At 38.0% G+C, this 27,210-nt stretch overlaps 1 protein-coding gene across 5 annotated transcripts in view; it reads right to left on the bottom strand.

The window, feature by feature from the left end:
* Positions 1-27,210, bottom strand: part of GLCCI1 (glucocorticoid induced 1) — a 63,301-nt gene that overhangs the window by 25,726 nt on the left and 10,365 nt on the right. For 4 of the 5 annotated variants that reach the window (XM_017729319.1, XM_017729320.1, XM_017729322.1 and 1 more), the window contains 2 exons: positions 8,329-8,480; positions 304-390 (listed from right to left, as the gene is read on the bottom strand). In XM_017729319.1, the coding sequence (XP_017584808.1) occupies positions 304-390; positions 8,329-8,349 (108 nt within the window). In that variant the 5' untranslated portion in view covers positions 8,350-8,480. The remainder of the gene's footprint in view (positions 1-303; positions 391-8,328; positions 8,481-27,210) is intronic. The other variant, XM_017729321.1, reaches the window with a different exon arrangement.

The raw sequence follows: 27,210 nt of genomic DNA, 5'->3' as shown, positions 1-27,210 counted from the left end.
GCATTAAAGATCAGAGAGCTAACTAAGGTAACACTGAACAGAAAGCGAGCAACAAGAAGCTGGTTCCTCAATGCTCACTCTGGCCAGTCTTTCACAGCCAATGCTTCATAGTATGCAGGGAGGAAGTCCAACAAGCATAAAATAACAATCACTCTTCAAACAACTCTTAGATTGGAGGTAAAACCTGTTTCAAAAGCAAAAGAGGAGAGGGAAAGGGTGCAGATTCCATGACTACAGCAAGGGTTTAAAAAATATCTTGGGCTTATCAAAATTTGAAAGGCTCCACTGTGTAAAACTTCTCACCTCTTTCAGCTGATCAGCACTTCCCCACGATGCTGAGCGCTGATGTGATCTCTTTTCTGCTCCCTCTTCAGCCCAACAACTGGGTGTCTAGAAGGGGGGGAAAAAAAAATGCACTGTACTGAATTCTCCAGGTAAGACGAACTTTTGGCATAAATTACTGCTTTACTCTTTAGGCAGTGTCAGAGTTACGTGAATAAATCTCAGAATCTGATATGCAGCACTAATAGTCTCAACAAATAAAAAGCAATACAGAAAACCAAAGCTTTGTAAACTTGCATTTACAAAGCACAAGAACAATGCACATTACTGAAGAAGGAATCAGAGGCCTGACAAAAACCTCACCTGGCTGGTCCCACCCGGTGCCTTGGTATCCATGTCTATGTTTCACTCAGCAGACAGTTTAGAAAACACAAGATTAAAAAAACTGTACAACAACCTCAAGCCAGGATTCACTTCTCTCACCTGTCTTCCTCAACCACTGGACCACACAACCAATCCCTTCTTGCTAACTCTGACTTGATAGAGTTTGATACACCTTTTATTATTTTTGGCACCAACTTACATGAGCAGTACCGTAACATGCAGGCCTTTTTCAGCCATATCTCAAAGCCAAGATGTTTGGGGACTGTCCTCAGATGCAGGAGCTAAAGTTAAACCCCAAAGACTGAGAAACATCTGAAAGCCCAAACTCTCAACTACTATGCTTATTCGCCACAAGGCTATTATGAAAATTGAGGTTATCCACCAGAATTCCTGACCAAGAGAGTCACAGGAACAATGGAAATATCTAAAATTCAGGAAGAGTTTGGGATATCAACTATATAAAACACAGGGCTACAGGCACATAAATATAAAGCTGTTTATGTTGGGGGCTTTTTTCCCCAACAGCTTCTACTGGTATCAGCTGAATCTTTCACAGTAAGTCCAAAAGAAATAAAACCGTACCACTGAAAACAACAATTTGTCCATGGGGTTTTTAAGGGAGGGGGCCACTGCTGAGACTTCTAGGGAGACAGAACCCCAGCCGGCAGGACAAATAGGATCTGGGATCCACATCCCTGTGGGACGTGTTCTCAGGCATGGAAACCCTGATCCTCCACAGCTTTCCTTACTCTTGCTTCCTATCTAGGATCTAGAAACTTCTGTAGTACCCACACGGATAACACAGATTCTGTTTGGCTGAGGAAGGAGCCTGGGCACCACCTTGGAGAACACCATAAAACCAACAGCTCCTCGCTGCCCTGCAAAGGGAGCCGAGAGCAGCCCCCAGACCAGGCCCCTCCAGCTAAACCAGGCCAGGAATGGCACCATCAAGCACAGAACTGCATTTTAGAGCATGGGCTGCACCTTCATAACCACCACACCGCCACAGCATTACACAGCCTACAGCCCAGCGCCTAACTCATCAGTGCTAATATTTAATGTACTCAGTCTCTGTGTGCACAGGCCTACTCAACCCTCTTGTGTTTTCTGCCAGCCCTGCACTTTCCATGGTTTTGGTGGGGCTTTTTCTCTGCTATTTTTACACCACCAGTAATACTTCAGCCAAAGGCCCAGCAAGCCGTGTGGGCGACTAGAAAGCAAAACGGAAAAAAAACAGTCCTGAAGTTTTTCCTGCATGCTCCCAGAAAAAACAAGTTCTTATATTAAAAATTAAGAGTTCTGTGTATTTATTACTTGACTCCGTCACGTAATACCCATTTCTGTTTGGGTCTGGGGAAGAAACCAGAAGATAATGCGGTTATGAAAAAAATAATAAAATCAAATGTGAAAAGTTAAAACAGATACTTAAAACTACGTGAAAGACAAGGCAGTCCCTCAGCCAGGCAATGCTTAACTCTCCTGACCCAAAGCAGAGCCTCTGCCAACATGCATGTGCCACCTGTGTGTGCATCTGCCTGCTCTGCATTTTAACAGAGCCACATTCTAAATAATTACTTGTTTTTGCAGATCAGGTACTTACCATCTTCTCTGGAATTTGTGTGAAAGACATTCTGTTGGGTTTAAATGATGGTTTTTTTTAAACACTGAAGTGGCTTGCAGATTTCTACTGAACTAGAGAAAATGAGGAAAATTTTTTACTTTTTCAAAATCACGGGCTTTCACAATCTGTTACAATTTACTTTCCAGTTTAAATTGCTCTTACAGTATTTTACTATATCCCAAGTACAGCTGGGATATAGTGCCACACCCTCACACAACAACAGCATCGCAAAGGGAATTCTCAGAAAATTTATCTTTCAAGAGTGTTTTCTGAATACAGCACTGCTCCACAATTTGGGGAACACCAGGATGATGCAGAAGCAGGCAGTTTGGCAGTTTAAATACTTACTGGTAGTGCAGGAGGGTGTAGCAGGGATCACTATAAGCTCATATCCTTTCAACTACAGCTTAATAAACTGAAAAGATACCAAGAATGTAAAAAGCCAAGTGACTTTCTCAATGAAGAGAAGTACACTGTTAAAAAACAAAACAAATATATAGAATACATGAGCTTGATAGTATTTTTAGTAAACACAGATACTGATCCAGATAGCAAGGACAAAAAGCAAACTAAAATCAACCCCTGAAGTTCATCAACAACACCGACTGTTAGGAGAGAGAGATGGGAATCCTTATATTGCAGAGGATTTATTCAGAAATCAAAAATAAAAATCAGAAAATATCTATTCACTTAATCCTAAATTTTGTACTTGTTCAAGTACGCTTTGACATTCTCTTCCACTCAAATAACATCTCCCTGGAGACAAGGACTACATGGGTGCTTTCAGCCCCTGGTGAACTGAGTCAAGATACAATCCTTCAAAATATACACAGTATACAAGGGGCACACTATCTGTGACCCCAAATTTTACCTACAGTATTAGATTACGAGCACTGTATGATGTTCCTAGCACAATACTGAAGTTGGACAACATTATATTAATGTGCTACTTAGAGGCAGATTTAAAAAAGAAAAAGCTTTACAAAAATAATACAACATAAGCAGTTACTACAATATTATAGCAAGGTAGTCTTCTTCAAACCACAGAAATTGCTGCTTATAATATATTGTAATCCACATTATATGAAGAATAGTTTTGGGTTTGTAACATCAAATCCTTGTATTCAAGCAAAAACTTTCAAAAAACAAACAGAAACACCCCAGACTAGTTGCAGTCAAACAGAAATTCTGCTTTTCTAAGTTTAGCTTATGTTTGACCACCTCGTATCTCACTTAAATGCTGTCATTTAGACCACAAATATTGATGGATGTGTAGCATCCACAATCTGTCACATTTCATGAAAATTATTTACGACTTCCACAAAAGAGGCTAATCAATGGAAGCTGCAAGTGTACTTCTCAAGTGTTAAACATATGAAAAAAAAATTAAAGTCAAACCATAATTCAGAATTGTATCAGAAGAAAAAAATCTGAATCACAATAAACAAAACCACAGCTGCTGCACCTCAAGTCAGAGAGAAAGAGTACCTCTAACAGTAAGAGAGGTCAGGCACCAAATGTGAAACTAGTAACATTTCAGAGCAGAAAGAAATTTAGAGCATCACAGAAGTGATGCACTGAACTTCATGAAGAAGGATTAGTCCTGCTAAGATTTTAGGGGAAGAACCTTGAAAACATTAGATAACGCATGCTGCACCTACAAAACATGGATCCTTTGTTTTCAAGATGTGAAGGTTTATGTTCCATTTCAGTTGACATATGGGACAGGACATGCTCAGAATGCCACATCTGTTTGCTCTCTTCAGTCTTCATGTAAACCATAACCACCATTGTTACTCACCAACCTTGTGGAGATCAGCACTTTTTCCAACACGTTTGGTAATCCTGCCTTGCTTTTCCACCCATGCCAGGGACATACACCTACATTCTTTCCACTTATATCAGAATGACTGCATAGCATACCAACCTACCTAAACCTAAAATAAGACTGTATTACTTTAAGTATCTCACATTTATTGCCAGCCCTTCACTCCAACTACTACATCCAGCCTGCATTCTGGAATACCTATGTATGTCCACGCTTTACAGGGGAAGCAATGTGTTTTTGAAGAACTTCCACGTTTTAAAGAAACCCAACAGCAGCACTAGTACGTAAGAACTGATGGGTTTTCAGGTATTTCTAAAGCATTCGAAGGCCTTCTAGAAACTTCACAAAAAGAAATTGCCAAAGCAGTTAGAAGTCAATTTTATAGATGATGACTCTTAAACATCAAATTATGACTCTTAAACATATGTTACCAGGTTAAGTAAGGTTCGAAGGACAAACTCATAGTTCTATGACACATCTTATTCCCTGTTCTTTCTGCCAGTGTACATCATTAAAATATCCCATAAAATCAATGACAACTAACAGACCAATAAAAAAGCTTCATGGAATTGATCCTCTTCATTTATGACTGTTAACTTTAGAGCAAAAAAAAAAAAATCTACCCAGAAGAAAACAAAACGTGCCTAACGAGAGCTAACTACATTAAAGCCTTGACCTATCCACAAGAAAAACGTATTTTAGCCAAGCATTCCAGCCTAGTAACTCTGCACTGTTCTTTAGGTTAGAGAGAAGTAAAAATTCTCAAAGGTGTTTTGCAAACTTTCTTTCATTTCATTTGTGCAATACCTAATTGCCATATACAATGAGAAAAACTGGATTCCAGTTGGATTGCTGGATATGCCTCAGTCATCAATTGGAAATTACTGGATAATAAATATGCCACTTGGCCATTTGTTTGTTTCTTTGTATTATTTAGATAGAGAAAGATTACACAGATTAACTGGCAATATTTTTGTTATGACATTAACACCATGTTTCTTTTTAATCTCTCTTTTTTAATTTTATAAATATCTTTTTAATTACTTAGCTACTGCCAAATAATTATATTTATCAACTCTGACAATTATCAAAAGGTTTCTGAAGATTCCAAGGTTAGACACAGCCATTTCTATATCTAGTTGTTCTTTACACTATGAAGGGGGAAATACTTAAACGATGAAGCATAAAGAAGTGATGTACAAAATTGTTCCATCAGTGCTCCAAAAGAGACAGAAAAAATGGGGAAAGAAGTTATACTGAGTTTTAAATGGCCTTAATGAAAAGTTCAGATTTTAAAAAAGGAGAGGAAGGTAGGACAATGAAGGAACTCAGGAAAGGGAATCACGAAGTACATCAACAAATGTAACTTCCTACAACAGGAAGTTTACCTGCATTTCTGAAATACTGAAGCATGACTAAATAAAATTGCATACCTCTGATTATCCAAAACGTGCTGCTCCTTAAAGATCAGCTAGTTGTATGCAGATGCACACACACACGCATGAACATACACACAGAATTCTGAGAAATACTGATTTGTACCAATACCACAATGCAGTGTTACAGTGTATTTTTCCAAAAGCAAACATAACCACCTCACTTCTCTTCTGTATTTTCAGTCAAATCACTTGAGGCAAGTAAGAGGGACACAGAAATATGAACCGTAGTCCTATTCTCCAAGACGTGACAGAAACTAAACCAAACAAAATTCTGCTCCCTCCCATCTATTCTTATGAAGAAACATTTTACTCATGAGCATTATACAGGTTGAAAGAATTTAAGCGGAAACAAGAACTTGGAATAAAACTCATTAAACGTTCATCTGATCACCATGAAGACCAGAAACTGTCTCTCTTTCTTTAAAAACAAAAAGTCTAAGAAATTTGGAACAGCCATAATTACAACCTGAACAAAACTCCACAAAATCTGGATTTTAGACTAATGTTTAATTAGGAACAAAACATACCCTTGAAAGAGAAATAATTATTCCACCTACCATGTAAGTTATACTGACAGCATTGTTCATGAATTTATAAGTAAAACAAGAGATAATTTATTCTCCAATGAAACATGCTCGTACAGAAGAATGGTTTATTGATTTTCATTATCTTCTTTTTATTTAACCTAATTTGCGATGCATGCACCCTATCAACAACTTGGAACTCATCCTTAGTTCTCAAAATTAGATATACTTCAAACTACACAGAGCTCAAACAACAAAAACCCAGACACACACTAAAACATAAGACAATGTTTTATGATCATCTTAAAGCCTTCCTAGTGAGCATTTTATTTGGGAAAAAAAAACCCACCAAACAAAAAAACCCCTCAAACTGGAAATCACTGAGGAAATCAATATGCTTGTTACATTTTACATATTCATAGTCCCAAGGAGTGACTCAGCTTAAGCACTGATAAACGCTTGAGTTTGGCGTAACTTGGAAAAAAAGACAGCTAATATAATTCTTTACTAGGAGATAGCCACAAATCCAAACCCTGAGATCTCACTGTTCCTACCCCTTTGAAATAATACTTGATTTTGTAATGACAGCAGTATGCTTTTCCTCTCTGTTATACCTGATTATGCTGAAAAGGTAAAACTTCATTTTTAGTTTCTGAATGAGGCAAAAGGAGGCAGCCAACAGTTCACATAACCTGAACACTTACTTGAGCTCACTAGGAAAGCAATTTTACTGCCAAATACTTGGAGCTCAAATATTTATAGAACACTTTGTTTATCTTTTCTGTAACTACTGAAAAGGTTTGTTTGTGAATGTTTAAATATTCTAAATTTTCTATTCATAAGAGTATTTGTAAAGATTGATATGGATATATATTTTAAGAGAGCGGTTGAGAAATAAAGTAAGTACAAAGCATGCTACTGAAAATCTCCTGAATGGAAATTTTATTTTCAAAACAGAAAGACTTTAAAGGCACAGTATTGTGAAAGGAAGGCACCTTGAAAATAAATCCAGGATTAAGGGCTTTTTAGGTAGATCCTTTTGTGACAGTAAATATGACTGCTGCTTTTTTGCTAAAACTAACTGTCTGGTTCCAAAATAAGCAGGACATGAAGACAGGTTTTTCCAAAGGGTCCTCACCAAAGTTTCTAAAATTTTTCTTGGAACATTTTAATCATCAGTTTCTCAAATTCATTAAATGAGATTTCTGAAACATACAGACCCATTTTTTTTTTCTTTTCTAAGCGTTCTATGCTTATCTTTACCCCATCAAAGAGCTTCCTGCATTGCAAGACAGCATATTTTAGAGATGAGGAAACTTCTACATACATTCTAACTTGTCCTGAGAAACTCAGTATTACACAAAAGACTAGAACCATAGAATCTATTTCAAGACCCATGATAACTATGGATCAGAATCATGGCACAAGAGATAAGCAACTGATTTAACAACTACACCTACACTGCCTGTTAGATTGAAAACATAACTGAAGAGAGCTAGTTTCTTCTAGTTTCCAATTTAGTTTGGAAGTCAAACTCAAATGGCTTATTCCAAACCCCAAAAGCACTACTGAAAAAACAAGAATGCAGCTCCTTTGATAATAATTGTAGGCTGGTTAGAATTATGTATTTTTCATCATCTTTGGGGGCAACAAGCTCCAGCAGGAGGAGGAAGCAGGCAAGAAAGAACATTCACATTTCTAGCCAAAGAGCACTGGAGCAGCAGAATGCCCCAGCAGCCTACCTGCCATAGGCTCCTACCAAAGACAGAGCTCTGAAGAGAATCCAAGGCTATGACAAGAGTATCAGGCCACCAATAACCTCAGTAGCCTTCCCTCACCCCCATGCATACACACAAACACACTTTTTGAGACCAACAGATTTATTACCATGACTTAGTAAAATCTTTAGTTTGTCAGCCACTGCTATAGGGACTCTTTCTTAAATAACATTCAGCACAATTTTGCATATAGCAGCTTCAAAATAAACCAGATACAAGGCTGAGATTGATCAGCCTCAACAGATCTGCCCACACTGAGAAAATTATTTTTAACAAACTGTTTTCTAAAAGCATAAAAATATTATCGTTGCATACCACGTTACTGCATTAGCACCGATTAAAAAAAGACTATTGCAACCTATTTTAGGGTTTCATATTTATAATAAAATTAAGTGAATCCACATTTCTTCAGAATTAAATTGAGTAGACAGTTATATGAAACATCTCTGTTGTCTTGTTTTACAGCTTTTACCTGAGTAGATTTATCTTTCATACATGAAGGGTAGTGTACATGGGGATCACGTGGCCACTGTCCTGTGAGGTAAGGTCCTGTTATTGTGTCCAAAGAAGAAGTTCGCCTTATGGTACCAGAAGTTCTGATTTGCTGGGATTTTGGCCTGTCCACTGTAGAAAACCAGAACAAAACCAACAAAAAAGTCAGGCTAAATTTGATGTGAAATGTTAAAAGCTAGCTATGACACACAATGGCAAAAACATATCAGAAAGCTTTGTCTAAATGCCAAGCTGAAAAGAATGCCATCACATCAAAGCAAATAACATCAGACAAAGGAGAAAAACAAATAGAAAAGGGAAAATTTAACAGTCACAAAACCCCCACAATGCTTCAGGCGTTCATATCTGCGAAGAACTGGGCCACTTATGCTATGTATTTTCATCAGCAAAAAACATCAAGCAAATTTAAATACAGTGATGATGCAACTCAGGAAAGCCAGACACGCAGAAATAGAAAATATAGCACAGTATAGCACTCTTTAAGTCAGCTTGCTTAGCTTTCTAGATACTACAATACAAATAATGAGAAAAATAGTGGTTATCAAGAAAATCCCTATCCAATTTATTCTCTTTTCCATATTATTTCATAATTTAAATCAATTCCGTATTATTTACAAGATCCTGCTACAGGCCTTAGCAAGCTTAGAGTGTGTCTGTGTCTTTCCCTCTGAAAGAGCTCAGGTCAGAGCAGCTGCCTTGCTTGTTTTCACTCCTCATTTTGCCTGCAATCCTTGACTCCTCCCTGTACTTCTCTCTCCATACACCCAGATCATGGAACACTTTTTCTTGTATTTCATTTGGAGAGCAAAGTGCAGGGTGATTCACGAGACTGATGTGGGAAAGAACAAGAGTTTTACAGCACACTCTCTAGATTGTCTTGCTTTGTCCTTTAGGCAAAATTACTTTATATACTCATCGTCTAGACTCCACCTCAGCCAACCTAAGCCCTACATGGCAACTACTGTCTGTTTTGCTCACCCCTACTAAAAGAAATTCGCAGGTGAGATACCTTCCAAATTAGTCACGTGATATGCACTGATCTGACCCACCAAAAGCCTACTCACTGCTCAGAATGTGAAAGCAGATCTGCTGGCACACTTCTGACTCCAAACAAGGCCACTGACCTTCACAACCATTTTCTATTTGTGTATCACCTAGAACTGATGGATCTCAAAAGGCAGGGTCCACCATCAATGTGATATATAGCGTTCAGCACAATTAGGGTGTAGCTTGCACTAATACAGCATGGTTACAGCATCATATATGAAGACAATAATGTTAAAACAGACCATTTTATAGAAATATAGATCTGCTGAAACACTGCATTAGGTACAAATTTTAGGTGAAGACTTTTAAGTAATGCTGTGAATTTGACATGATGTAATACATCATACTGCCTCACACTATAATTGCTTTGACTGCCTTATCTATAAATCAAACCCCTACCATTTCAAACAGATCTATTCTTATAGGATTCCCATTGTGACAAACTGGCATTTTAAGAAAGATCCCTGAACCATTAAAAGTAAAGAAGTCTGAAATCCAAAATAAAGATGACAAATTTTAAAAATGAAACGAGTGTTTACATTTGTGCTGAAACACAAGTGTACCTAATGGGTACACAGCTACAAAGAATTCTTCCAACCTTCCCTGTCATGCTATCGCACTATGCTACTGTTTCAGGTAGCCCAAGTTCTGAAAGTTTCTCAAAAAACACCTTTTAAAACAAGTCAAAGACAATGCACAAAATTATGTTTGAAGATGAGGAAATAAGGACTAAACCCAAGAAAACACAAGCCTAAAAGACAACAAAATATACACAACCAGAGAATTAGCTACGGTCTGTGACGTGTTCTACATCCAGAAGAAAGACAACGAATCCCAACATTAGTAACTATACTAATGCCATTAAAACTGAAGAGAAACAACACCACCAAAAATTACTAGTTTTATTTCTCCATGGTCATTTTGGAAGTGGACTGCAAGACACTGTCAAGCCCTGAAGCCAAGAGAAGAAAATGTTCAAGATGTGATTTCCAAAGTCCCTAATATTCATCAATATTACTCTGAATTACAGGAAACAAACCACTTCTGAACTGCACAAATCAATTCACGTTAACAAAAATGTAATGCCATCCCTATTCCACCGTTGTCTGTGCTCCTTCCATCTCCTTTGAGATGGCATGCACAGAGGTGTGAAAGCAATTCACTGAGTTAAACATAAAGAAAAGTGCATCCCCCCAAAGTCATAAACACATGGTTTTCCCCATTACAGCAAAGTTGCCACAACATAATGGGCAGAAACCGCCAGGAGCGCTAGAACAGCAGCAGCACTGTGGTCTGTTCAGTAACAGTTCTGGCTCCTCATCTTTCATGATATATCATTAGATCATAAAAAATAAAGGAGACGGGATCTATAAGCACGACATTTGAAGGAACTTTTGCAAATTATCATCTGACAAGGTGTCTTGTACAGTAATGTATTCAGAGATGATGGGATGCCCTGGAGAGCATCACTGTACTGGACCCCAACAGTGGCAGATCAGGTCAGCTTAAATTGTTTTCTAAATACTAGAACTGCTCTCAGAGTTTATTTCTTAATTTTGCTTTTCTCACCTCCTAAGTCTGGCTTCCCACTACTCTAGGGAGCTACTACATAACACTTCTCCTCAAATTTTCATTATCAATGGAATGCTGATGCTGTCATGAATATCCTTCTCCAGCCCAAATCACTTTCTCTGGTTGGAAACCTCATGTTCCAGTTTTCTCAGAGAATCGAAGTAGCTGAAGTGCTTCAACAGCTCCTGAAGATAGCCAACAGACTTCAGCATTCAGAAAGGCTTCAACAAAACAAAGAAATCTCTAAAATTACAGACTTGATTTTATCCAAGTTTCAGACTAAAACTCATCTGACAACATCTCAAGCATATGAATGGATTTTACTGCAGTGGTAAGTCAAAGGATTCTGCTGTCTTCCTCAGTGAAAAGTGAGACATCTCATATGAAAACCAATTCTACCTCCAGCATAAGCAAACTTAAGATCACAGCACTTAAGCAGCATAACATTACCTGAGGAAGTTAGCCAGAAATTAAAAAAGCAAGACATATGCTTGCAGCAAGGCAAAATACCTCATGACGACTGAGATTAGCTTGGTGGATTAGACCATGATGATAATAATGCCCAGGCTGTGGATTTGATCTCTGTATTGGCTGTTCTCTTAAGAGTGGGACTCGATGATCCCTGTGAGTCCTTTTCAACTCAGAATATCCTGTGATGCTATGTGTTATTTAAAAAATGCCACAAGTTTTAATGGCATGTATTTAGGGCAAATTGCTACACAATTCTAGTTATGAATGTTAATGTTATACAAAATGACACAAGGGTCCACCTGAATACTACAGCTGGCAAAATTCAGCATGATCCTACCTCCCAGCAGGAATCAACTAAAATAAACTGCATGAAATCATGATTCTGCATGCTGTGTTGAGAGCAAAGAGAATTCTAGTTATACCACCTAGACTGACTGAAAAAAGGTTTCCATTTCTCTGACAGCAAAATGTAATTCAGTAAGAGGCTAACACGACAGCTCTTTTGGAAAGGACATGGGACTCAAATAAAACCATCTGCTAGAGCTCTAAAATGAAGAGCTTGCCTTCCCATCTAGGCTAGACAGGTAACCTGCACATAATCTGAAAGCCATGTTCACAGTCCATTTTCAGCTTAAATAAAGCTTTGTGCCACATGTGCAATGAGGAGAATCACCTGCAGTAGAAGAGCAATACTGACAGTTAGCATTGGTAGCATTAAAAAAACTGATTCAGCTCAATCCACCAGAGTTCATCTGTCAGCATCTTTTCTCCCCATGTTCTTTCAACAGTTAGCAAATCCAGTTCAAATTCGGCCAAAACTTTTCCACTCCTGTACTCGCATAGATGTAACTGATTTTCAAAGACTAAAATTATCCTAAGAATGTCTCAGATAACACAGACTCCTCTCAAGCTGAGTGAAAAACGTGAAATAAAAGTAAGATTAAGTCTTCCCCCCAGACTAGGAGTGTTGTCATCTCACTACTGATGTCAGCTAATCGTGACACTGTCCTGACAAAAGGCTAGACAATATTCTTGAAGTAATTTCTTAGTTTCTTTTCTCAAAAGTTCTTTAACTTGAAGTATTAACCCAAGAACCATGAACTATCAAGTACTAAATCCCACAATACATTTTCATGAGATGTTGTTTCTCTTCAGTTTAGCTGCTAGCACCCTGCACAACCTTTTGGTCACAAGTTACTAGTGAAATGAGTCCAAGCTTAGGACTCATCCATTCCTTAAGAATTTCAGATTTCACCTAGGAAATTAACATTAACTTCAAAAGAATTTTCTCCAAAAATACTCTTAGGAGGACTCACTATGATGGATTTCCTAGTCTGCTTAAGACTCTTTTCAAGAGCCACAGAGTCAGAGTTCAAGTAGTCTGGCTCAAAGAATGTTCAGAGACTGGGTATAGCACCATTAAATAGTATCAGGTACTTCCAGGACATTCCTACCAGATATGACAACAAATTTATAAAAATCTACTAACCCAATGAGCTGAAGAAGTGCATGTGTGAATGCTTCTTAAATAATGCCTTATGTGGGAATGCAGCCTAGGAAATCAAAAACTAGAAATAGAAAGCTGAATATTAAGGAATGGTGACCCACAGTGACCCATAAGAATGATGGCCTGACATCACTTAGGTCACATTTCCCACAGCAGCTACTGATGACTGTCCTACACCTAGTTAAAAGCCCCTCCTCCTGTTACACCTTGTACAAGCATGAAGAAGGGTTACCTTTGCTCTTGCTTACTTTGGACAGTGATTCCCTGAGTAGCACAAAAGTAGATTTTTGGATTCAAAAGGACTCTGTCTCTGAAGAGTCTGGTCAAGGGAGGTGGGGTTTTTTTTGTTGGTTTGCTTTTTAAGCAAGTAAAAAAAAAACCACCCCACTGTGCTGATATCTGAATGTGTATCTAATTGGTCTTTCCTGCTCTGATTATATAGGTAGATGGTCCAACTAGTGCATGTTTAACTTGCAGAACTTGTCTCTATGACTTTGCCAGGAAAAAGATGGAATAAGGAGGATTTAGAGGCCACTCTAAAAAAATATTTCAACCTTCATTCTCAAGAAGGCTTTTCTCTTGTAATTGGAGCCAAAATCTCTCATGAAAAAGATTAACAAGGGATTTGGGGTCCCCTGAAGTTTTACTCCAGAGGAGTAAAGAGATCTATTGGCTCAAAAGACATTTCCCAGTTGCCACTGACTGACAGACTTGTTTCTGACCCAGTCTGCTAACTGGCTGCATGACTGCATTAACAGTTCAGAAAGGTGCAGAGCAACAAAGAGCACACTGTTTGCCATGTACTGTTCATACAAAATAATAAAAAATAGGATTTTAAATAGCATCTTAAAAAAACCCACAACACCCTTTTATGCAATTGAAAGGAAAAAATGTGAAATTACTGCACTCTTCCTTCATAATTTCAAATTAAATTGCTTAATCTTTTTAATATCTTAAAGCAAAATACTAGCTTTTTCAAACATTTAAAAGGCAGTACAGTGTTTTGCTACCAAAATTATAATTCTAAGAGAATATAAGAAGAGACAGTCTTTTCAAGTTACCTTCCGATACATCTCTAAAATACTTTACATTCAGCCACTTAAAACGTCTGTCTTCATTATGTGCACCACATTGCTTTTGGTTCAGTTGTATCAACTTCAGAAATTATTCCCCAGTTTCTATCTTTAGAAATCAAGAGACAGAATGACTAAAAATGAAGAGGGATGACATTCTAAGTTACTAGGAGACTGACACAATCCACTCTATTTCCTCTCATCATCCTAACTGAAGAAAAAAAAAAAAAAAAAATGGCAGCACAGAACAGCACCAAAATCTAACCAAGGCTCCAACAACCAAAACTGAACAAGGATCCAGGTCCATGAATGATATGCTTTCTACATACAGAATTCTTCAGGGATTAAAAAAAAAAATGAAGAGGGAAGCCAGTCTTCCACACAGAGCATTTTACAATCTGGTAGTCAGGGCAGATTTGGTTTTGTACCTGCCCAGGCTTATGACAATTCAGACTGAACTGCAAGAAACAGAAGTCTATCAAGACAGGACGTAACCTATACTGGGGAAACAACATAAAACAAAACCAGCTTGTTCCTTCAAAGGAAAATCGTACACACACTGACCCACAGTACGGGATTTAGGAATCCACTATATTGAGTTATCTTTTACAGCTATGACTAAGTCACCTAGAAAGGGAAGAGGGCTTCTGATTAGTCACTGAATCCAACCCATAGGTTAAGGCATTTCCTTCCATAACAGAGGTTTCATGCACGACTCTGCAAGGATGTCAGCTCTGCTCACCCAACCGCACAGGAAGGCACGGTGCGCAGGGCTAGTATGGATACCAGAGGAAACAGAACACATGGATGAATTTGTAGGCATATTTCACTGGACCTGCAGATGACTCAAAATCCTGGTTGCCTATGCATGTACATTGAAGCAAGGTCTCTGCCTCGTGTCCCTTATTCCCCCCAACCACCGGTCAAGTAAAATGTGACTATGAATGTCTTTCAGAAGTCAGATTTTCTTCATAGCAAAACTCCCCTGTTTAAAATCAACATTATCCTTAGAGATCAAACACAGAAAGAACACTCTAATCTCTGTAAGAAAAGTAAACAAACCATATGGCAGAAAGTTTCAGCCCACTAAAGCTAAATTATTCTTCTAACAAGGATTACTGCTGGCATGTATAGGACCTGTAGCTTTTCATGTCACAAAAGCCTGCTTTGTTCAACCAACGTAACCTACACACTTGCACTCTTCTAACACGATGCCATGTAGGTAAAAAACACTAATTCCAGACCTTTCCAATTTTTATGTATTTCACATTTTTAGAATATGTTTTTCTTTGTAAGGTTATTACTTCAAATATAAATACTACACAAATAGTATAATTTAATAAAGTAACTAAAAAAGGCTCATACTATAAAGATAAGACAAATTTGATTTGAGCTCAGCAGCTAAGTACTTGGGAAAAAGCACACTGAAACAACTATCCATTAACTGTTGGGCACTTCAGCAGATATAGAGAATTTCCCTTCTTTAAGTTCATTAATTTAGATCTGCTAAATCATCTATTCTATGTCTACAATATTGAGAACCAAACTGGGAACCAAGAACAGCACTAAAGATTGGGGTGTTATTTTTCCTCCCAGAATATTAATAATTAAAATACAGAAGGTCATTATAAACAGCCAGTTGATCCAGCAACTGAAGAAACTGCCACTTTTTTAGAATAAACTTCATGACTCTGAAAGGATTTTTTTTTCTTGTTATAACAACAATACTTAAAATTGAACCAGATGTAGAAAGTGAGGGTTTTGTAAACCTTTAATCTAATTCTTCTTTCCATCAAAATGCAGCTGGACATAATAATGAATAAAACAAATCAGAAGGCACAACTCACTACTTTCATAATCAAAATATACAAAGAACTGTAATCAATGCATAGAGGCTATACAATGCCATCATAATGATCACCAATTATTAGAGATAGAAAGCATTCTCCTAGCTAGAGAAAATTATACTAAACAATAATATATTTTTCTGAAAAAAAAATTGAAGAATAGAAATGTAAAACCAGATTAAAACTGATTGCCTAAATGAGAGTGCTCAACTTCAACAATTAAATAAATTATTTTTTCATTATCAGTTAAGACACAGAAACAAAGGACTAAGGGCAACTTCCTAAATCTGGAGCCCACTTCACAGCTAGCACTGACAAAACACATAATCACTTCAAAACAAGAGTACAGTCAGTCTTACAGCAGCTATTTTGTCACAATTCCTACTGGAAAAATGACCCAGGAAAATTTTTCTCCTGATAGTTTCAGGCCTTCTTATAGTTTAATATATAAATATTTACATTGTCAAAGCAATCCACCCACTCATTCCCTTCCTTGCCCACCCAGATTCTGACAAAGCAACTGTTTTTGTTCAGAGGTGACTTTTTTTTAACATCACACAGTTAAACTCCTAATCTGGGAGTCCTTCTCTGAGTCAGCTCCTGTTTGACTTTACCTTTCTTGACCTGTGGAGCACCAAAATGGTGGGCAGTACCCCATATAATGCCCCAGCAGACCCTGTGTGGCCAGCTGCACTTCATGCAAGACCAGACCTGTGCCCAGCAATTTTTCAGTCACTTCATGTTGGCAGTTTAGAGATCCCACCATCACCCAACTCCACCCTCCAGAATTTTCAAATTAGATGCTCCTCCTCTAAGGAAAATATATTCTCCTCAAGTACAACCTCACATACATAAACTTCCACTTTTTACTTTTAAATCTTATTTTTTAAACTTATTATTTCAATTCCCATGGTTCTTAAACTCTTCTTGCATAAGCTTCCTGCATACTAATTAAACCTCTCAATATTCATCAACAGTTTCATCACCCTAATTTCAAAATTTGCCTAAACAGGTAAGATCTACTTCCCGTCTAGGAGATCAGTTTTCTTATCAAAACCACCAGGTTAGCATGACACCCTTTGGAAAGCTCATTTTGCACTGTAACATTTCTTCCTGGTTTCCACCATCCCTTCAAATGTCTTCTGAAGTTTCACTGACAGTTCTCTAGCAATGGACATGTTTTTCACATTTTTAAAACATCAGCATTGTACATTCTATACTCAGATATCTATTCTCAAATGATGTCACTCCTACTAACAAGACTGCCTCAGAAATTTGCATGTAAGTGTCAATTTCTGAGTAGGCTGCTCTAGAATCCTGCAATGGAGATCTCTGAACTGACTTTACTGAAATATACAATCTATATTTATCACAGTCTTGGTAATTCCTAATTCCAAGTTATCCTTACAGTATTTACAATTTTGGGGTTCATCTTTCCGAGTTAAAAATCACTGTCCTTATGGAAAGCGATTTCTTAGACTTTGTTCTGGTGAGCACAAAGCATTGACCAAGTATTTGGGCTATTTCCTCTGAGACTGTAGCTACTGTTCCTTGGAACTGACTTTGAAACCATACATTCTAGCAAATCAGTCTCAGATCATTCTCAGATCTATTCTTCTTCGTACCAAACGGTTACAACTTCTTCCTCATTTTTCAATCTGTCTGTTTTTATTTTCTGTCTTAAAGCACACAAAGACCAAGCCTGTTCGTGTTTTAACAATTCTCAGCTAAGGTTCACCTTTTGATTGGTAACATGACATTCTTTCCTCAGTTCCTCCTGCTGTTTCTTGCAGGTTCTCTGCTTATCCCTAGCAGCCTTTTCGAGATAAGTGTCTGTTGGGGTCCCTCCCCTGCCATGGAGCCCTGGGAGATGGGCCCTGGGGAGGAGACACGGGGTCTCCCTGCCCCTGGTCAGTCTCATTCCCCATTGGTTGGTTTGGGTTCCCCGGGGTGGCCAAGGACCCTCGGGTCCCGTTCATGCGGAGTGCCGGAGCTGAGCCCCGGCCATGCGGCTGGAGAAATAAACATCTCTGAAACCTCTACCATGAATCTGTCCATATATACTTCGTTTCCACGGGACTCCTGGTTTGAAATATACTTGTTGCAGTAATCCCCGCTGCGACAAGTGTCCATGCAATCAGATCACATCCTTGAACTTTTCTGATGTCTGAAAGACTCCAATAGTGTTAACATTTTTCATTAAAACACATTCTCTTTGTATTGAAGGCAGAGCAACCCTGTTTAGACGAATTTTCAAACTACTTCCTTCAGAAATCCAAAACTTTACTCCAGATTTATGAATTTTGAACATACCTCTATGTAGGATTTTCTTCTTTTGCTGTATATGCATGCAAACTTGCATGACTAAACAAAGACAAGATCTAACATTCTACGTACAGTGTCAGCACACCCATTTCTTCCGCTTCTCCCAAATTTTGAGTTGTTACAGTTGGTAGTTCCCATCTTCAACGTGGCCAGTCTAAGTTTCTACCATAAATCTTGCAAAGAAAAGATCTCCCTGCATCCTTCGACTTCATATTAAAGGCTATCCACACCACTGAACAAAACCATGAGTCTCAAATCATCTGAATAGCCTAGTCCCTTCTTTGGAAGGTGGCTCTATGCAACAGTTTTACAGAATATTTTAAATAATATATGTATGGACTGCACATTTGTTTTGAAAGAATAAACTTCTCTTTCTACAACAACACCTGAAGTTTATTTGGATCTTCCACATGGAGAATAACCTACACAGAGTATGTGTCTCCAGTCACTTCCTTGTATGGACACTTCTCAAATACACATTACTTTTAAACATGCATGAGTTAATTACATTTTTGCCCATGAGAAACTTTTCTCTTGCAGTTTAGGACTTTTCCTTGTTTCCTTTGAAAAGAACAGCAAGTATTTCAAATGTATTTTATGGTTTCTTTGTGGGTGAAGAAAACATTGCGGAGATGATTATTCTGGGCAGGGTATCAGGTATAACAAAGGAGCCACTGAAGGTGAAATACCAAAGGAATCAGAGTATGAGAGAAAGGAAGTGTGGTATTCCACTATCAATTGCAACAATTAACCAAACACAGCTATCAGTTAACAATAAAGATTTTAAGACCTTGAACAGAAGTTTACTTCTGTGAAGATAGCTTCTCCTTTAACCTGGCAGCCTCCCAACTACTGTGTAAACCTAAGTCTCATTTCTGCATTCTTCAGCAGTTAGCTGGTATTTTTAGAGTCACTCTGGTCAAAGTCTGTTCTGGGGCACTCAGCGTAAATCTGGATTTAACTTTCTGTGAACAACTCAACTCTTCACTGCTTGGAAAAGGAGAAAGTTAAGATATCACATATAACAAAGATTTAGAATAATGTATGCTGAATATGGAGGTGTAACACCTAACTCACAGAGTCAACGCTGCAAAACCACTTAGTTTTCATAATGTACTTTCCAGGGCTCCAGATTCCAGAAAGACCGACCAGCTGACACTCAGGACTGAATTTGCCTCCATGTGTGAGAACTGGACTCACCAAACCTTTCAAGCACAGACAGCACCACTCTGATACCTGCTGTAATCACCAACACCTTTAGTCCTACTGGGCTAGGGAGCTCTGCCGTGACGTGCAGAAGGGGTGGTACTGAGATCCTGTTAAATACCCACAGAAACCCATAGTTCTTGTAGAGCTGGCTCCTCCATGCTGTGTCTCTGTGGCCTGAGTTATGGGAACACAGTGAAAAATTTTCAAGGTTTAACCAGCAACATTTCTGATCCAGCACCGTTACAGCACTTCGTCTAAGAAAAGCAACTGCACTGTTATCCCTGAGAGCTACATGTTCACAAACCTGGGAATTCATATTTGCACTTAAGTAATCTGCTCCCTAATAGCCAACTGCTGACTGCATGACGTAATTTGAAGTGAGGTTTGTATTTACAGGGTAATTTCTGCAGACTACAATTAATTGAATTAGCTAGTAACTGAACATTGAATAACCAAAACTTGTTTCCTGGTAAGAACACGTTATTTCCAATGATAGCTTGGTCTCCAAGTGCTGAAAATGTCAAGCAATTATTACAGTTTTGAATTTTTTTTGGTACTGCAGCCTAAGCACCTATATTAAAATGTTTGGGTTTTTTTTCTAACTATGAAGACTTTTAAAAAATGTAGATACCCAGGTAATCCAGCTAGACAACCTTTACTAATTATTTCTTTCAGAACTCCAGAATAGACGCTGAACACCAAAACACCTGAGATTAAAAGGCACATACTATAACAATACCCACAATGCCATACATTTAATCGGCTCACAACTGAGTAATTACATTTCTAAAAGACAGATTTATACTTACTATATAATACTAAAATTAATTTAGCTACAGAAATTAGTTTCAAAATCAAGTATGAACGCCAGTCATCTTGCAATGACCTATCAGTCAGAAATATGTGTTAATTCCTGAAATTCAGAAGCGTGTCTACAACAGTGCTAAATGCCTGGCGGTAACAGCACAGGAAAGGAGGCTGAAGCTATCCTTCTTCAAACAGGTGACTTGCACTGTTCAAGGAATGAGACACTTAAATTATTATTCTTGTTTAGACTATCTCACAGCAGACTGAGAAGAAAATACTCTACAGTGGATTTCAGATTATTCAAAAACCATGACAGAACTACTATCTACTGCTCTTGTGAGCAAAATATGAGACACTTTCTTCCTAAAGAGGAAAGAGAATGCATAGTTTGGGTACTACTAGTAAAACTAGTTTCAGGTTGTGCAAAATAAATGGCATGTAAGAACCAATGCTGTTAATAGCACATTTGTATTTGATTCAGAGAACAATATCCATTGCAAACAGCTACTCCTCAATTTGACACCAGCAACAGGGAATGTTAAGTCCTTATGAACACCGGCATCAGTGGCATCATTTATCATCAGGACATATGCTACACTAAATGAGGAGGTCTAACCAATACAGTACCTTGTATTAAGGTTTCAAAACTCAAGCTCATAACATTTTACAACCTACTGGGAAGTGTACACAATCTCCAAAGCAACAATATCTAATATGGAAGGCTAAGAGATCTGCTACTACAAAAAATGAAAACTTCCCATCACAACCATCTTCACTGACCTAACATCAACTGTTTAGGTTAATCCCCCATTTACAAATTTTTTGTGCAGAAAACTGTTATTGCTTGAGTGTAGACACTCACACTTTCTGGGTGTCTTTTCTTCAGAGAATAGTTTGGCAGGAATCAGCAGCAGCAGCTAGGAAGTGCACAAACCAAAGGAGAAGTGGAATGAACACACCCAGGGCAGAGACATTACAAGTATTACAAGGCCTGAGACAGCAGACTGAGAGCACTCCCCAACAAGCCCCACTTGGCCTGGCTGCCTTTCCTTCCAAGACAGACTTCCAGGAACTACATGCCTTCCTCTGTCCTACTACCAGGACACACTGTCTGAGCAAAGTTATCACCAGACAATCCAAGGGGGCCACATAACCATACAGCTCTGGTGCTAAGCCCAGACTCACACAGCTGGGAGAGTAGGGAAGAGTTCCTGAGAGCACATGTTTTTCAGTTTCAGCTGTGGATGAGGGCTTCCACGGATGCGATGTCAGCTTCAGAAAAGTAAGAACCGGAGAGCCTGACTCACCCTTCCAAAGGATTGCTATTACACACTGTATCATGATACTCTGTGTGGCATCCACACTGCAGAAGCCTCTGATCCCTTTCAATGCTATCTCTACACTTTAGCATTTAATTCCCAATTCAAAACTAGTTGTGTAGTAGTGATGAACTTCAGAGTCAAATCAGATGGGAAAAAAATAAAGCATAACTGAAGGACTATCTAATTTTGGGGAAGTAAATACAGATTCAAAATTATTACTCCAAATTAGATTATTAAGTACCCATTTTCCTTCACTGTTATCTCCAATGCTCTTCATTTTGCAATAACCCAAATCTTAAAAATGGTGACACAAAGGAAAAGGGCACAATCTCAGGCTGACAAGTTGCTGTGATGCATCCTTTCTAATGATGAGATGTAAGTATTATTTTACTTGCCTGAAAATGCCTTAAGCCATTGTTTAAGCACTACAGATTTACATGGGAGGCAGCACTGAAAGAATAACATAAACATTCATTTAAATACTAACAGTAAACCAAGATGATAATCATTAACAGTTAAATTCTTGAGCAAAATTTTCCAGTCATCTTTAATACACGGTCACTTTTTCATCAATAAAAGATACTTATTAAAAAATGCTAGTTGATGCTTAAACCCTACTATTTTAACAACTTCCCGTGAACATATGTGAAATCCATGAAGAACTACCTATTTTGTCAAGTGCTGGCAATGCTTTTCTCTACTGAAGTAATTGCCAACTGATTTAAACAGGAACTTTCATTTTTCACTGCAGGTTAAAAATAATTATTATATTCTTCAGATGAAGATAATTAATCAACCAGTGAAGGCCCATTGAAAATGTATTTCAGATACTCACTTAAACTGAAACACTGAGGAGCGTATACTCTATTTCCAACGCATTTTGCATTGTTACAACTACAGCTTTCAAGTCTAGATTGAACTGAAACTTCAGAATTACTGCATCAGTTATTTTTATTATTTTTTTCATAATGACAGAGTAGTAGCACAAACCCATTTTGAAAATAACTGGCTTTTCACTGTGAATTTTTGCAATGTAGCAGTCTAGGCTTGGTGAACACTGACTTTTTTTGTAAGATTATAAGATACACTCCCTTCATCTACCATCCCTGCATTTTAAAATACATTTTAAGAACCTCCATTCACCCCACCACCATGGGAAAGAAAACAACAAAACACAGGAACTATGTATTTCAGAAACCAAATTTCAGTATTTGCCTCTGTTTTACTATGCACAGATGTTGGCAAGTAACTTCAATTTGGCCATCAGTTTGGCCATCTGTAACACATGAATACTTGCTTATGTCCAAAGAATAAGAATTAAAGGACAAGTAGCGATTTAAAACAGGTATATACATATACATCTTTAAGTTGGGTTTTTTCCATGGGGTAGGGAGGTTCTTTTTTCATAGCTAATGCCTTGCTACAGTACTATTCAAGTTTAATGGAGAAAGTACCTTCCTATTTTACTTTCCTGTAGTTTAACACCAGAAAGAAGCACAGTTTATTTGTTTTATAAAGCATATTTATTAAAGACATCTAATACACCATTCTCATTTACAGTCATGTTCAAACATATAACTAAAAAGCCTCTGAGTTCAGGACAACTGGATCAAATTTAGCCAGGGTCTTTTATTTCATCATATTATATTCCAATGAAAGCTATTTTGGGAAGAGAGAGGGACAAAGCTGGAGCAAAACTGTTTTGGCCATACAATTATGGGAATACTGCTATTATTCAGGGATCAGGAAATAGGAAGCGTCACAAAAATTACTTCCTTACCTACATTTGTTAGAAATAAAGGAAAGATCATCTTGGTCTCTGGTATAAATGCTTATGATGCCACAATATTGGATGGCTTGAATCCAGGATACTAAAACAGTTCCACTTTTTGAAGCCCACATTTTGGGTGTTTTTATAATATTGATATCCCTTGCAAGTCTAGAGATCAACAATACTGTTTGTTTTACTCCACTCCTCCCTCCACTAGCCTAAAACCAGATATATATACTTCTTACAGCAGAACTGGGTTATGCAGTTGTTTAGCATCTTTTGTAATTGCTTTCTCTCACCAATGCTGGCAACGTTTCAGGAGTTATTTTGGGAAGTAAAAGACATTGGGAACCTTTAACAGCCAAACTGATTACAGTATTTTTCGTATGTCCTTAAAACTAACATTTGTCTTTAAAATTTTATATGGAAAAAAAGTTTGTGCTATAAAACGTGTAAGTGAAAGTTAGAAAAATATGAAACATAATACTACAGTACCACCAGAATTAACACTAAACAAATCAAAGCATTTGGTGAGACCAGTGTTAAGTCTGAATCATATAGAAGTCATTTACACCCTCCTTGTATACAAAAAAGAAACTAAACAGGAAACCCTCTCTCATATTTATACAAGCTACTTTACATAACAGCAGAAACTTCTGATTTTATCCAGGTAAGGCAAGAAAGTAAACTTGCTTTTTTTCTTTAGAAGATGTGTCCATGAGCAAGTGGCAAGTTTTATTTGACATGTCCAAGGGTTTGGCTTCTTTGGACTATTACCGGAACACCTTTGTCATAAACCACATAGCTTCAGATTCTGTTGACATTACTTTTATGCACTCAGAGATCTAACAGATATATTCCCTCTAAGAAAACCATGTGTTGTTACATTCAATCAGACACTTTTTCCCCTGCCAGCTCTCCAAAACATGAGCACACACCATAAAAAATATCTACTAGTAAGGAATAAATACATTTCAAGAAAGATGAAAGGTGTAGACTTGCACACTGCAGATTTATCCTATGATATCAGAAGGTTTTTCCCCCTTTTTCCCCCTTTTTTTTTTTTTTTAGCACCTTAAAAAAATACATATAACATTCACAATTTCTCACCCATTCAGTAGCAGTACTAACCAAATACTGCTACTGGCATTGATGGTTTCCTAACAACTAAAAATCCCCAAATCTGCTTAGAAGAAAATATTATATTATTGAAAATTTCAGTCCTAAAAACACAAGGTGTTGCTACAGAATAAAAACATTTACAGCATACTAGAAAGAAGGGGTAGAAAACATGATGATGGGAGAAAAAACAGATCATGCTGCTTTCATTCGTGTAGTAGTGATGTCAGTGCCTGCAGTGGTAGTTGCTCTGACCTGTAGAAGCTCAAAGCTGGAGTGCTTTCACAGAAATCTCCTTTATAAAAGGACCTCTAGCAAATCACTAAAATATCCACACAAAATGGCTTAGCAGAATAGCCAGATTAAGGAATCTATACTGAAAAAGGCTGAAAGGAGGTGGGGAGGGGACAGGTGTCTTAAGAGAGTAACATCTATCCATCAGAATCAGAAGCAGTCTCCAGAATGAGCACATTCGTGAAACAATCCAAGTCAGACTGCAGAGCCAAAGACAAACACATCTCCTGCACTGGTGAGAAAAACAACAGGATTAAACCTAGAGCCTAAGCTCATATTTTACAGCAGTGGGAAATGGCTTTGAAAAACTGACAAAAAAACTTAATCAAGCCACTTCCCCAAGACTTGCATACTGATAACAACTATAAATAGCTGGAGCAGCATTGTTTAACAAGCCACAGCAAAATGGTCCATGTCTGAAAATGGAACATTTAAATTTTTTTTTCAAGTCCTCCATTATTACTGCAGTAGCCCTCCAGTTCAGCAATCAATTTTCTATATACTATTATCACCATATAGACTACAAACACATTTTTAGTGTCCACACATCATGTACTAAAATGCTGAGAACAAGCAGGGAAACAAAGACAAAATACTGCCCCATGGCATGGAACTATATTCCAAATTGTGTAAAAACAGCTCTAGGTTTGGGGGGGGGAAGGTGGGGGGCAGATGAAGGGGAGCTTTGGTAACCTTTTTTCATTTGCAAGGCTGAAGAAATAGAGTATCTTATTACTCTCGCCTGCTAGAAAATGGTGCCTGTATTTCGGTAAAATAAAGCTGTTGACGTGTGCAATTGTGGTCATTATTAGGGCGATCACGTTGTTTTCATTCATTCATTCAGGATTTGCTAGAGGATGTCAGCTTCTGCAGCAGCAGCTGGCTTGACCTGGAGGAGGGGGAAGGAATTCTTTGCAGTGCATACAGATTACAGGGTGCATTTCTCGACGGACCATTTATGATTTTATACACTGCACTCATTAAACCAAATCAAGCTCTGTGTGCTGCTGACGCGGTTCACCAGGAGGCAAGCTCAAACAAGTTTAATGACAGAAAAGTCATTCAGTACTAATTTATAGTCTGATTTATTAAGGCTAAAATAGCCCACAGATGAAGAAGACTGAAACCACTTTCCAAAATTAAAATTTCCCCTCCAACAAAAAATTCATACACATTAATGAAGTACTTCACAGCTTTGCAGTATTTTTCTTGCTTGCAGGTAACTGCCCACATTCCTCCCTCTTCAATACACCTTAAGCGTAGCCTTTATACACTGCACCACTACAATGTTTTCCTCTGGGTTCCCATAATTAAATAATTTACTGCTCATCATCAGCACCACCACTACTCGTACGCACATATATTTTGGTTTTTCCTCATTTCCCATTAGCATTGTCCAAAGGTTTAAGAGGCAAAGAGGAAATCTACATTTAGTGCTCCATACAGTGGGAAAAATATGATCTTTAAAATTTTAAGTAGAGCTTGAATGAATCAAAACCACAGAAGCTCAGTTCCATTTTCAAGCATGCAAAACGCTCTGCAGAAATGGACTTTTTGAAAAATACATTATGAAGTATCTCTGTTCCGATTATAACACAATCAATTAGGTCATCTGCATAAGCAGATGCATAGGGCAAATTAACTCCATTTGTAACTGGCAGTGACATTTTGCTCATTTGTAAAATGCTGTCCCTGACCTAGGATGGTTCTGATGACAGATCTGCCCAAGTATCAAATACTACAGATAGCAAGGGTTTACTACACATAAAAACTAAAAAAGGGAGAAGGTAAGATTCCACTGCTACAACACATACTGGCAGAAATCACACGCAGTAAGACTTATGGAAGGGACAGAAAAAGCAAGGGGTATTTTTATGTTGTCCAGCTACAGCAGGACAACATAAAAAGTGCATTTAGTCAGATTCATTCAACTGCTCAAGTGATGGGGGAAGGCAGAAAGGAGTGGGGGAGGTAAGATGGCCACTGCCACTTTAACACATTCAGTAATTCAACAGACAACCTGATGCAGGTTAAGTTGGACTTGCTGGGAATCAATTTCACGTTTTAAACTTTACAGGCCTATTTTGGTTATTTGGGTTGGTTTGTAGTGGGTTTTGTTTGCTTGAGTTTTTTACAGTCTCAAGCATTCACAAGAAGACTTGTTTTTAAGCACCTCAATACGGGAATTTCCTTGTTTTGGAACCTGTGCTTGAAAACACCTCATTTTTTATCCTATGATCTTATAAAAATGCAAGTCTTTTAAGAAATTGAGTTCGACAGAAAGGAAGAGCATTTGATGGTTGGTTTTAACACACACTTCAGAGCTGGGTTGTGACTCCCCAGATATAAATCTAACCCATTATCACCCCTACTAAATAGTTACAGCTGGAGACAGGGAAGCGAGTTAATTTTAGGCTCGCTTCCCTATTACACACCTCCGCTGCCAGAGCCCGAGCGCAGGGGTAGAAGCGGCAGGA

Source organism: Corvus brachyrhynchos, unplaced genomic scaffold (genome assembly GCF_000691975.1).
Source record: "Corvus brachyrhynchos isolate BGI_N302 unplaced genomic scaffold, ASM69197v1 scaffold142, whole genome shotgun sequence".
In the NCBI taxonomy this organism is placed as follows: Eukaryota; Metazoa; Chordata; class Aves; order Passeriformes; family Corvidae; genus Corvus; species Corvus brachyrhynchos.
The sequence above is the reverse complement of the archived record's forward strand: the minus strand, read 5'-3'. Positions and strand labels throughout refer to the sequence as shown.